Source organism: Plodia interpunctella, chromosome 28 (assembly GCF_027563975.2).
Source record: "Plodia interpunctella isolate USDA-ARS_2022_Savannah chromosome 28, ilPloInte3.2, whole genome shotgun sequence".
Lineage (NCBI taxonomy): Eukaryota > Metazoa > Arthropoda > Insecta > Lepidoptera > Pyralidae > Plodia > Plodia interpunctella.
The window spans coordinates 2,087,863-2,100,996 of NC_071321.1; the positions used below are offsets into that span (position 1 = coordinate 2,087,863).

The 13,134-nt window shown below is 35.0% G+C and overlaps 3 protein-coding genes across 3 annotated transcripts in view; 1 reads left to right on the forward strand and 2 right to left on the reverse strand.

Moving 5' to 3' along the window:
- Positions 1-1,168: 1,168 nt before the first annotated feature.
- On the reverse strand, positions 1,169-7,256 carry pasi2 (pasiflora 2). Its single transcript, XM_053766140.2, has 6 exons — positions 6,949-7,256; positions 6,421-6,553; positions 6,076-6,205; positions 4,901-4,995; positions 3,539-3,775; positions 1,169-2,894 (listed from the first exon to the last, which is right to left on the reverse strand). The coding sequence occupies exons 1-6, from the start codon at positions 7,014-7,016 to the stop codon at positions 2,799-2,801; spliced, it is 759 nt and encodes a 252-aa protein (XP_053622115.1). The 5' UTR covers positions 7,017-7,256; the 3' UTR covers positions 1,169-2,798.
- Positions 7,257-7,808: 552 nt separating this feature from the next.
- Positions 7,809-11,204, reverse strand: LOC128681873 (uncharacterized). The gene is made up of 6 exons (XM_053766150.2): positions 10,982-11,204; positions 10,480-10,674; positions 9,777-9,920; positions 9,253-9,373; positions 8,719-8,900; positions 7,809-8,230 (listed from the first exon to the last, which is right to left on the reverse strand). Exons 1-6 carry the CDS (start codon positions 11,097-11,099, stop codon positions 7,833-7,835), a joined length of 1,158 nt encoding a protein of 385 aa, XP_053622125.1. The 5' UTR covers positions 11,100-11,204; the 3' UTR covers positions 7,809-7,832.
- Positions 11,205-11,469: 265 nt separating this feature from the next.
- Positions 11,470-13,134, forward strand: part of dia (diaphanous) — a 50,030-nt gene continuing 48,365 nt past the window's right edge. The window contains exons 1-2 of the mRNA XM_053766143.1: positions 11,470-11,602; positions 12,988-13,051. Coding sequence (XP_053622118.1) covers positions 12,989-13,051 — 63 coding nt within the window. The 5' untranslated portion in view covers positions 11,470-11,602; position 12,988. The remainder of the gene's footprint in view (positions 11,603-12,987; positions 13,052-13,134) is intronic.

Sequence of the window (13,134 nt, forward strand, 5' to 3'; positions counted from 1 at the left end):
AAAATAAATCTAAAAATATAAATAAAAATAATATTGCAAGTGTTGCCTGGCAAGCATAATAAAAATAAATTAAAACACCAATTATTAAGCATGTTGTCATGATTTCAAAATATCTGTTACTTTTCAAACAATGTACTCTTTTTAAGCTTGTCATATACCAAACACAACAAAACAAATATATAGATAATAGATGAGTTTTATAAAATAATAAAATACTTTTTTAAATCAAAATAAAAAAAGAAAACATTTTAAATGTTTTAGTTATTCTTGATAGTATTACACATGGAAAAACAGTGTTGCCAGCAAATATATGTAATTTTCAAAAACGCCGCAAAATTTTCACTAAACTATACTATTGGTGGTAAAAAAGCGAAAATACTAAAGCGTTTAATAACAGTCAATTATAGCTTAAACTATATAAAATTAATCTTATGCCAGCTTCACACTGTCGCCAACACGACACGCCGACGCGAATGCGTGAACATTGCGTAGTTAGTATGAGTGCTTTTATTTACCGCAACGAAAAATCAACGATGTATACCGAATCCAACAAAGTTTGGCGAGCTGTTCGACGGCAGTGTGGAGATTACACTGACAACGAAACGTTCAAAAATTGGACGGACTTTTAATAACAAATAAGGGCTTTTAAGAAAATATTTTTGTTTTTAATTAACAAAAAAATATAATAGTGCCCTTTTATTAACAAGTCAAAAGTTCCTTTTAGAAACTATAATTAGATATTTTTTTTCAATTTGATATCAGTGGCAAACGAATATTTTTTTTTAATATTGACTTAGCCCCAAAGTAAGTACAGGACTTGTGTTATGGGACACTAACTCATCGATACTATAATCTGTAACATATACAGATAGACATCCAAGACCCAGGTCAATCTGAGAAAGATTGACCTGACCGGGTTCGAACCCGGGACCAGCAGCCGCCACGACCATAATGCCACAGAGGTCGTCGAATGGCACTTCATTGAAAAATGATTTATACAGAACAAGTTTTTAAACACTAACATCATTTACACAGGGTGAGTTTTTAATTAACAAATTGACAGCAATTTCAATTATGTAATAGAGCAGGAATCCAAATATCTAAATAAATCCAAATATATAAAAAATACAAATTGACCAAGCTAAACTGACTTAGTATGGAAATTTAATGCACAATATTCTATTATTATTCTATATACATATGTATGTATGTAAATAAAAAGTATATAAAGTCAAATTCAATAAGGTTGGCCATAAAATCCATTGACACATGCGTACTGTGTTTTCCCAATTTCAAAAACGACAGTTTCGGAATATATGAAATGTATCGCAAAATTGTGTAAACTCGGTAACTGGGTACAGGGTTAGGGGTCATACAAGGTCACAGTAGATGTCGTCAACATTTATTTAAAAGTACACGATAATAATTCTACCTTCCTAACTGTGTTGGTTTGTTACTCTTTACGTTTTAACCACTGTAGTCTTGGCTTTTCCACATTAGAGGGACCGGGTTGTGGTTCCATTTTAAACAACAAAATTAACAAAGAAAACTAATTTCAAATAAATATATTGTGCGGCTGTCAAACAAAACGGCAGCCGAATGTTGTCAATCTCTGTCATCGGTAAGTGGGAGCAATGAAATTTATGGCCATTCTACATACTTTAATAGAGATTTAATTTGAAATAACCAGCATTTATTTTCTTATTTACTGTCCAACTTTTTATATCTCTGTATACATAAACGTGTACATACAATGTAATACAATAAATAAATGTATTGTTTCCCATTTACAGAGAATGTCGTCGAAAAATGTGTTTAAAAATCCACCCTGTTTTTTTAATATGTCAATTGACGATATGATAAATTAGTCTTCACATTTCCATTCACAGAAATCGGCAGTTGACTTAATTACATCCTATTATATCGCTATGATTATGTTCTACCAAGTAAAAAAAAACTCAACTGCCACTGTCATCCTTGATACATATATAGCCTGTCAAAGCTGATGAAATGAGGGCGCTGTCCCCCATAGGCTGGCAACGCTGGGTGCATCAACCCATCTTGACCATTAAATTTGATATTGCAATGCCAAAAAATATAGTTTAAAATATATTTTCTTCACTATCTTGACAGACCGTAAAGACATTACTCTCATTTTCTGGGCAGTTGAGTATAAACTATCTAAAATACCAATCGAAGTCTTCTGACACCAAATATTTAATTAATAAGTCTAGTGAACACAAAGAGGTCAGTTTTGATAGACAAAAAACTATAGACACCGTAATATCTACCGTTCCACTCATACAAGAGAAACATGTTAGACTTGTCCCTCATTGAATGCCCGATTTTGTAATGCTCAACTTGTGCATTGATTTTCAGTTTTATCTGTGAACAGACTGCATCCTGTGGTTTGAATTTTATTTTTTGACAGCTGTCAAAAGTGTATTTTAGGTTATATCCATCCATCATTCTAATTCACAATGTATTTTCTATTCTGCTGTCAAAACTGACCTCTTATTAACGGGACTGTAACAGCAAATTATTTACTTACAATATTCTTTATAATGAAAAGTTTAAAAAGCTTAAACCGGAGTTTCTAAATTACTTTCGGCTAGTGGTGTAGACTCATCCGGTTCCTCGCCGTCCGTATTAGTGTCCAAAGTATCCACTTTAGTGTCCAAAGAAGACAAATTTGTATCCAAAACGTTCGGTCTCGTATTCCAGGTGGGCAATTCGGTGTCCAAACTGTCCTGTTTGGTGTATGAATTGTCCGGATTGGTGTCAGAAGTGTCCAGGCATCATATCTGAGAGGCTGGCATGGTTGATACTGTGCTGTGAGGTGTTGTAGGGCGGGAACCAGCGAGGGAGGCGTTTAGAGATGCCATTGTGCCCATCTGGAATTAAAAACAATTGATTTAAAAATCACGATCAGTAGTGGGTATTAAAATATGACAAATTTCTCATCCTCCCGTATAATGTTGTGGCTGGGACAACCGAAAGGCTGGGTCAGGTAAATATTGTAAATGCGGAAGTCTATCTTTCTGTCTGTCACGCCTTCACTGCTAAAGCGCTGGTCCGACTTTTGATGAAATTTGGAATAGATATAGTTACTGACCCGAGGTCAAACATAGGCAACTGCAGGTGGAGCTGCTAACCTTAAAATTTTGAAGATTCGACTGTGATCTTACAACCAGCCTCTTAACGTAAACCCTCTTTGGGAATAATGTCTTTGCCTATCCACTGCAAAGGTTTATGTCCCTTAGTCGCCATGTACGACAACGGAAGGTTAAGGTGCTGTCATATTCAAAACTAAAAACAACTGTCATTTCGGAATGTCGAGAAGGAATGTCGAAAGAAACTCATTTAATGGCGGCTCCACATTGTCGGTATACATTGTTGGTTTTTCATTGCGGTAAATAAAAACACTCATATTAACTACGCAATGTTCACGCATTCGCGTCGGCATGTGTCCAAGTTCGGGGACAGTGTGGAGCTAACATAAAAATGTTGATACCTATCATACCATTCTGGAACTCACCCTCAAATGCGCCAAATCCTCAAGTTTGGTCAAGTCCGCCAACTCCAGGTACAGACTGTAGACCAGTAGCCAGCCATAAGCACCGACCACGACAAACACAATCCAGCAGAGACACATGAGCACGTTGTAAGCGAAGATCAGGTCGTTGACAATGGCGGCGAAGATGAATGCGATGAGACGGAATGATATAAACACGCCGAAGGTGTATAACCATGGGATTATGCGTTTTTCGTGTTCCTGTGTCGAGAAAACAAAAAATTGATATCCCAATCATTACCCGCTTAGACATATTCCACTTTATGTGGGGGTGCGTACAGCACGTCAGTCTCCACTGCTCTCTGTGATATGTTAACAGATCTGTTCAGTATCATGGAGTTCAAAACTAATGAAAAAAATCCATACTAAACGAATCCATACTAGTTTATACCCGAGGCTTCACCCACGTGAATTTGACCATAATACAACATCAGCTGTCTGTCTACTGTCTAACATCCTGTATATGCATAAATAAATAAAAACTTTAAAATATAATTTTAGCAACAAATTACAATATTGAGCTTTATTAATCTAATTTCACGTGAATTAGTCAGAAATACACGAAAACAACACAGCACCAAATTATAACTATGTCCCAAAATGTCCGCTGGTCAAACTGTCCAAAAATGTCCCGTGACCTTTTGCCACGCGGTACAAATAATAGATCACAAGCCACAAAATACATACCTGGTTTTTGTGTTGCTGTACTAGCTATAAGGCAGCATGAGTGAACGATAATGATTAATGTAGATTAATGTAACGTGCCATAATTGTTATAAAAAGCTAATGATTGTGCTTGCTGAGATAGTGAACGAATGAAGTTCTACCAATACAATACAATACAATACTTTTTATTGCACCAAATAAATACAAAAAATAATATACACATTACACACAATATCACGCAATACAAGTAACAAGGCTTTTATTTTATACTAGCTGGCCCCGGGACTTTGCTGCAATGAGAATTTCGGGATAAAAAGTACCTATGTTTTATTCCAGGTGATATTCTGCCCATGTACCAAATTTCATAACAATCGGTCTAGTAGATATTCCGTGAAAGAATAACAAACAGATCCTCACAAACTTTCGCATTGATAATATTAGTGGGAGTCACCTTTTTGTAACTTTTTAAACCTATCTTAATAACCTGTTAAACAACTTGAGATATTAGATATAAATATAACCTATTGCTGGTTGACTGTGAAAGATGGTCGTCGTTATATATGACTAACTTATATCAATTTTCATTTTTGAACAATAAGTTATAACAAACGAGATTTCAGCTTCTTGAAAATTCTCAAAATTACACACAATTGATATTACCTTCCTCAAAGCATTGATGAGTATAATACTGGTGATGAGAACCGCTACGGAGCCGATCCAGGAGAACAGAGAAAACACGATGAGGACGTTCCGAACTGCAATCAATACATAATTAGGGTGAATTTCACCAGCGCTTTGAACTTCGCCGCGCGATGTTATTAGTGTTCATTAAATTGTACCATACACAGTAATCAATTCATCAACCTATTTCATAAATATATAAGTACAATGTTAATTTATAAAATTAACATTGTACTTATATATATATTAATTTTATAAATTAACATTGTACTTATTTTATTTTTAATTTTAAAAAATATATTTTAAAAAATGTCAGACACTAATGAAACGCTCACGCCGCGTTCAAACGCTTGCGAAATTCACCCGAATCAGTATATTCTGGCGAGGAGTGATGGTGCAAGGACAGAAATCTATTACTACATACAAAGTCACTCTCCATGTTTCTGAGCTTTCCTCTTTTAAACAATGCAATTGATTTAGACATAGATTGCACTGTCATTTAGACAACTAGCTTTTGCCCGCGACTTCACACCCACATTTATTTATCATAATAAGTTGTTGGCAATAGCAACATTTTAGCATTGTCTATGTTATATATATTGTCTTTGGATATATTTCCCGCGTGCTCTCCCTCTCTCGCTCTCTCTCTCCCCTTCTCATTCTGGACGAATACACGCATTTCATCACCTCAGGACCTTTTATTACAACAGCCCTATTTTAAATACAGTCCTATTAATATGTTCATCCATTAACATAAGTATCATTGGAGTATGTAATGATAGTGTGTTATGTATTGAATAAATAAATCAATAAATATTGTCAATACTCCACTCATAACTTACTATTGTCAAAACCCCGTGTTCTAAGCAACGCGATGAAACAATACCAGATTTTAAATTAGACCATCCACTACACAACTATGGAAACCAACATCAAATTCCAGTAGTTTTTACGTTTTGCATGAACAAACAGCCCATTTATAGTTTTATTATATGAATAGATTAATTCCCAAAGTTTGTTACACACATAAATGGCAAGAGCAAAGCCAAATCGGATTGCTAGTATGAAAAAATAGAAACAGCTTACAAAGTAAAGTTTAAGACAGACTCGCAGGCGACTGTTTTATCTTGATCTTGATTTTATACTGATCTTACCTGGTGCGCTGCCCACATAGACAAACTGGAAGCTAATCACATAGTATCCATAATGCACTGACCCTGGTGTTGCCATACCGAGGCAGTACAGGTCAAAGATGCTTTGGGCAAATGTGAATAGTGATATAAACTGAAACAAATATTTGATCATTTATTCTTGAATATTATATTTTTTTATTAAGAGAAATATTATTTTATTGTATATTTTTATTAAGAGAGAGAGACAGCTGAGGCAAATTCCACAGCTGTGGGTGACTTGTGTGTAAAGGTCATAGCACAATCCAAGTCTTAACCATTACACCACCATCATGTCAAATGTAGTTTATTAATTAAATAACAACTTACAAGTGATATAAATCCAGCAAGTAGGGAACCTCGTTGGAGATCCAAAAAGAAGGCATCATGCAATATTGGTTTTTGGTACCATGGCACCCGTAGAGAACGAACCGATTTTGTAGACCGAAGGTTTGTTGTTGATCTGAAAGTTGATCATAATTATGTTAATGTATATGATGATGTATTAATGTATATATTTGTTATTCTCTCACTTAAAACCAACTTAATGGAATACAATGAAATTTGTTCAACAGGTAGAGTGTAACATAGCAAAGCACACATGATAAATCCCGTATGCCATATAGGAGTGAAGGTTCCAGATAGAAAAAAAAAAATGCTGATTTATGTAATTGTTTTTATATCATTACAAAATAGTACCTTTTTTCTATGATGTTTTGCTCTGTGGTGGTACAGCATTAAAATTACATAGAATAAAAATGAGTAGTAACATAGTGCAGAACTTTTTACGGGAATTTATGGTACATTTCAAACGTCACTACTTTTTTAAATATCACAATATATACATTAAATACTTACTTTCCGGTGTAGTGGGAGTATACGGACGGCGTAGACCGATATGTAGAAGGCGTCTTTCTTCCGTACATTGTTTTGTTTCAAAATAAACACTTCCTATTATAATCACGACGACGCCCTAACAATTAACGACTTATAAGAACTTTTAATCGCATTAAATCTCATACAGACGATAATTATGATAAGGGAATTCTTTTATATATTTATTCACATTAACTCAGTAATATTATATAGGTTAAAATATGTATTTTTCTTATAAAACATTAAATAAGCCACGCCTGTAAACTACTGGTATTGTCGTTGTTGTTAAGTTTGACATTTGAACATGTATTGCCATAAAAAGAAACTAACTCGATTTCAGCTGTCGTATCTTATTGATGAAAAAACGCTCAAGAGCGAGTTAAATTATATATTTATAGATATATATGTATCTTTTATGCGTATGTATTGTTTATACGTCTTTACTTATATAATATCAATTTATTCTACTGTATAGATTTAGGCTTGCTTACACGAAATTTATTTTGTTCTTCTGTGTACACTTTATTGGATTATAGATTAGTTTGATAATTATTGTTAAGTCAATATTCTGTACTTCATTGTCTGTAATCTGTTTGTGTGCCTATTAAATAAAATAAAAATAAATAAATAAAATAAAAATAAACTCGCACACAGATGAGGGTTCTGTACAAATTTGTAAGTTATAGTAAGTGATGCTACTTTACAAATGGAATTGACTACATTAGATTACTTTTCACTAGCGATCCAGACCTTTTGGCGGTTTGGTGGGGTAATCGTCTTTTTCGATTGTGAGATAGAACTATGGTTCAAAAGATTGAGCTGAGAGATAAAAGATCCAGGAATAAACACCACATTTTATTCAAATTTCAATTGTCTTCACAACAAACTTTTCTTTGAAAAATATCACCGTTTACGTAAATAGGACCACACTGCCACAAACACTTAGGACAATCCGACCGAGCACTGGTCGTTTTGGGATTTTGAAAATCAACCCACGCGTAAAACGACTGGTCGGATGTTGCTGAAATTTGATCATATTGAAAGTTTTTCCATTTTTTCGAGCTTTTGTCTGTAACGCGTCTCTCGTGTAAATATTTCGTCAGCTTTTCGATTTTTTCCGATGCGGCCACACCGAGGCTATCGCGGGAGTCCTCCAATGCTGCGTACGACTCTGGGATGTCCGATATTTCCGTTCGGTTCTCGAAGGAAAGGTCCCGGTAGGCAATTGAGCTTTCCTCTATTGACTTTGTAGCCGGTGTGGCAGCTGAAAATTTTTCACCATTTTACGCACCTACAAGAAAAGTAAGTTTGTTACAAGCTAAAAAGCAAAAGTTGTATTTTTCCACCAAATAAGGGATTTATGGCATGGCTTTAATTGAATTTCAGAAAGAATCAAAAGCTCCCAGAATATATCCAACGTAAAATTTAACAATGTACTATTCATAGGAATCCGCAGAAAAAAGGAACGGATACCCTATAGGCGTTGACTGTAACGTCATATCCAGCCAAGAATTTGAATGCATTTCTTTTCTCATAGTGCTAAGAACCGAAGACCCGATAGATCTTCAGCAGAAAGAGATAGCTATTTATGTATGCATCTAAAGTTCTGAGCAGCGCAAGTCCCAGAACTACCTATAGTATTCTGTCAATAATAAACGTTAAAAATTGACGTCTATTTTTGCCATTGCAATACAAAGTACATTGAGCGACTTCACTTATTTGACAGTTGAATTATAATATAAGACAGCTTACATTTCTTTTGTTCAGCTTGTACATTGTCGCGTGTGGGCGGCGCCGCGCCGCAGCGGCAGAACTGCTGCGGCTGCATCATGAACACGAGCGGCGCGCCGTCCCGGCGGCCGGCGCCGCTGTTCATGAACTCCCTCATGCTGTCGGCGAAGTGGGCGTTGCTCTGCCATTGTTCGAAGCATGTACTGCAGAAACAAAATAACAATATTATTTAGTTAACACAGTATATCCAGCACAAACAAAATAATACTTACTAGCTTAGTCCCGGGGATTCGCTCCCGTGGGAATATCGAGATAAAAGCAGTGTTCTACCAGTGTACTAAATTTCATAACAATCCGTCTAGTAGATTTTGCGTGAAAGAGTAACATATATACTTACACATATCCTCGCAAACTTGATAGGCATGTCTAAAGCAGACTGACGCCAGGGAAGTAGGTACCGGTCATAAAATCATCGTCAAGTCTTTAAATATTATTAGGCTATAAATTCTCAACCATGAAGTACGTAATTACTTAGAAAAGCTACGAATAACCCACCGAAAAAACTCAGTGGGGTTGTCCTTATTGTGGCTTAGCACATAGCGGTTAAAGCAGTCCTCGCAGAACACCTGTCCGTAGTAGATCTTGACATTCGATGTGGGTACTCTGTGGCAGAAGTCTGGAATTCAAGAAAATCATTGTAGGCAAATCGCATACAAAACGATAGCTAAGCCAAGACCATGTCAATGGAGAAATAAATTATAAACAACCATTAGAAGCAACTGGGAAAACGCTCAGATGAGCTACGCATACAAAAGTAAAACCGAATATTAATCTATGTTGGAGAGCGCTGTGTCCTCCTGTTCTGTTGGCTGGCAACACTGGGTGTTCATCAACCAACAACCAATCTTAGCCGTTCTATTTGGTATTGCAATGACAAAAAAAAATATTTTGAAAATTCCGTTACTCTTTGTAGACAGCCCGTACAACTGTGACAACCTAAAGAATACAAATAATTAGACTTTTATAAAAAATGTTAAATTTTTTAATAGATATTTTATAGTAGAAAAATGTTCACTCACAGCATTTTGCACACTGTGGATGGAAACTTTGGTCGTCGATCTGAATCCTGCTATTCTCTTCCACCGCTAGGAGGCATCGGGCACACGTGCACCTTTTCGGCGCTTCCTCCGGCACCACCTCGGCTTTCTGCGGACCTTTCATTTCTGTTTCAAAAATTTTAACTTTACTAAATTAAAAAAAGTTTTATTGATCACCAAACACTAGCGCCATCACATTTTTATTATTTTACTTTTATCTATTAATTAGTTAAAATGTGAGATCTACAAATTATATTACAATACACAATGTACTCCCACCAAAATCCGTATATGTAAAACCTGTAATACTTACATATTTTCCATTAAAAGTAACTAACTAGTTTTAATTGTCTCTAATAAATAAAAATACAATAACATCTGATAGTGACGTTAGTGTGCGGGTTTGCGGAGCCATAACATTAAGTTGGTCAATCCTGCATTTCTTGTTAAAAGATTTCGGATCATAAGCGCAGTATAAGCGTATACTACGGCCACTCTCTGCCCCCGTTGAAAACTCATTGAAAACACGACCAATCCCGGCTACTTATTTCAAATTTCACCCACAAGTATGGCGTTGCCAGTACGTTATGACATTGTACGTATATGTGACTTGTGTGCTTATTATGTACCACTGAGTGTTGTCAATTTTTATTTAATTTAAACTGGAAAGTAACCAGATTCTCACCTTCCTCTTTGTTCTCATTAGCATTCGCTTGTGCCTGGGGTTTCGCTCCAGGTGCCCATTGCATCCACCAGCTATTTGAGTGGATACGAGGACTTTCCCCTCTAAATCTCGTCAGCACATGCGTGTTGAAGCACTCCGTACAGAACACGTGGCCATAGAACATCTTCAGAGACGTTGGGATCGTCCGGCATATGCCTGCAAAATTGAATAAAATTAAATAAATAAGTACCCTCTCTAATAAGTACCATCTCTTAATACTCTTGTTTATTACAAGAGCTGGCTGGATCAACAAATGGCCCTGTAAAATGAAAAAGCACTCATGAAAGCAAATCCTGGGCTCCAACGTTCTATGGCCTTGGAAGAACAGGAGAAAGAAACTACTTTTCAAATTCGTAGTTCTAGCGTAGCAAACTATTTTAACACTCCTAAAAATGATATGGCATTCATATAGCATATTTCAAACTTGTAGCTTACATCCGTGTATTGAACAATAGGTACTCACAGCATGTACTGCAAAGTCTATGAAAGCTTTGGCCATCTATGTCCACCTTGTCCTCTTGACAAACTGGCAAAAAACATCTGGCACAGAAGCACTTCTTCGGTTGTTCTTGTTTCTCCATGATTTAATTTCAATTATTCCAGTATATTGTGAATTTACTATTTAATTTTTAAAAATTGAAAAAGTTGATATCATTGCAATATGATGGATGGAAATTGTAAAATAAAACAAAAGTGAATCATTTTTTTTAAGAACAGAAGATATGTTTTTAAAGTTGAAAATAGACGGCTAGCAGCCAGCATTTTTCTTTTCCAGGAAAGTTATTTTTCATTTATATATTTTCTTGTTATTTCAATTAAATATACGTTGGTCTTTTTTATTTTCCCGCTTTTATCGTTTCACAGCATTGAATCGATCTATTATCTCATTTTTTTATTACGATGGCAATACTTGATTCTTATGTCCAGCAAATGTCAATCAACAAACGTCGAATGACGTCACGTCACTAGCATAGCTATACTTATGTGTGTGCGATACGTCCGTTGTTTGTGTTATCTACCATGTTTTTATCAAAAAAGTGATGATTGTGATAATATTTCGGATTAATTTCAAGCATTTTCAGTGGTAAAGTTAACTCCTTATCTTATCTTAACATATTTGTTTGATTACACAGCGATATCCAAGAGTTTGTTAGGTTATAAAGAACGTTGGACGGCCAAACCCATGTTTTGCTGTTTTATGTTGTAAAAGGAAAGATTGGGGCCGGGTGCGGCCGCTAAACAACATTTTGAGCGTCTTATGATTCATACGCCATGAATATTTAGTTATTTCTTGTAATATTTTACAAGATGTTCAAAACACAAACAACTACTAATATTGAGACCTAAAGTTTACTTTTTCGACCTAAATGAAGCCGTTAAAGAGTAGCGACCTTCAGCAGCATGATAAAGACATAACAAAATTCCAAACTTTATCACGCTTAATTCACTTACTGAGTAAAAGTTGACAGATTTGTATTATACAATAAATTAGTGATTGTTTTGCGGTCCCTACTAGACTTGTTAGACTTGTTTATGTATATGTCATTATGGAATTCCACAATGAATAGAAATATCATCATATAAACATTTGCTATTATCTCAATCATGCCAAGGTCACAGATATCTTGCAGCCAAAGGGATTTTGAAGATAGAAACAATAATGATAAAAAAGATTTATTTATTTTGTCAAACTTGTATGTCTACTGAATTTTTGTCAAATCTTTATACATTTTTACTACAACGGAAGGGGGCTGAAATAGTGATGAGACATTTCCACTAGATTATAATTGTGTCTCTAATCTAGTTGAATTAAGAACAAATAGATATATAATTCACAATTTCCTGCATGTGGTTCTAGAATAGAGAAGAAACATCCATGGTATAAGAAGTGGTACATACAAGGTGATGTTTTTTTCTCATCATTGAGATTAGGCACTTCTTCAGAAATTAGGCCTTCACAGGTACTTTTTCATGTCATTATACTGAATTAAATAATATTTACCAAAGCTACGAACTACTAGCACAAACTGCTATGGTGACTAGTCGACTAAGGGTTAGTCAATTAACAATAGGTAATTGATGTAATTCCTGCAGTGACATCTTGTAATTTAAAAATTTTTCACATAATTGAATAAAATTTAACTGAAACTATATTACTATGTTAAAAACTAAAATAATTACTAATTACTATTTAAAAAATATATAAACTCGGGTCCCTAGGCATGGTGCCCATCACACAGACAGCATTCCCTCTCCGAATAGTATCTTGCCATCGTCACCACCTTCAGAGACTCAAGATCTACACACACGCACACTGTGGGACTTCCTTCATGGCGCAGACTTTTTCATACTTTTTGATTCAAATTAATTAAGTTATATTTTTATAATAAAATTGTTGTTACAAAATGGTTCACCTGAATGTTAATGACTTTATAATAAAATTGTTTTATAATAAAATTGTTGTTACAGAATGGTTCACCTGAATGTTAATGAGAAAACAATGTCCCGCCATGAGAAAGCAAAGAGTGGCTTTGTGAGTACATTTAATTATTTTCTTTTCTATATTTAATATTGATATATTTATTAAACATACTAGCTATTGCCCGCTGCTTCACA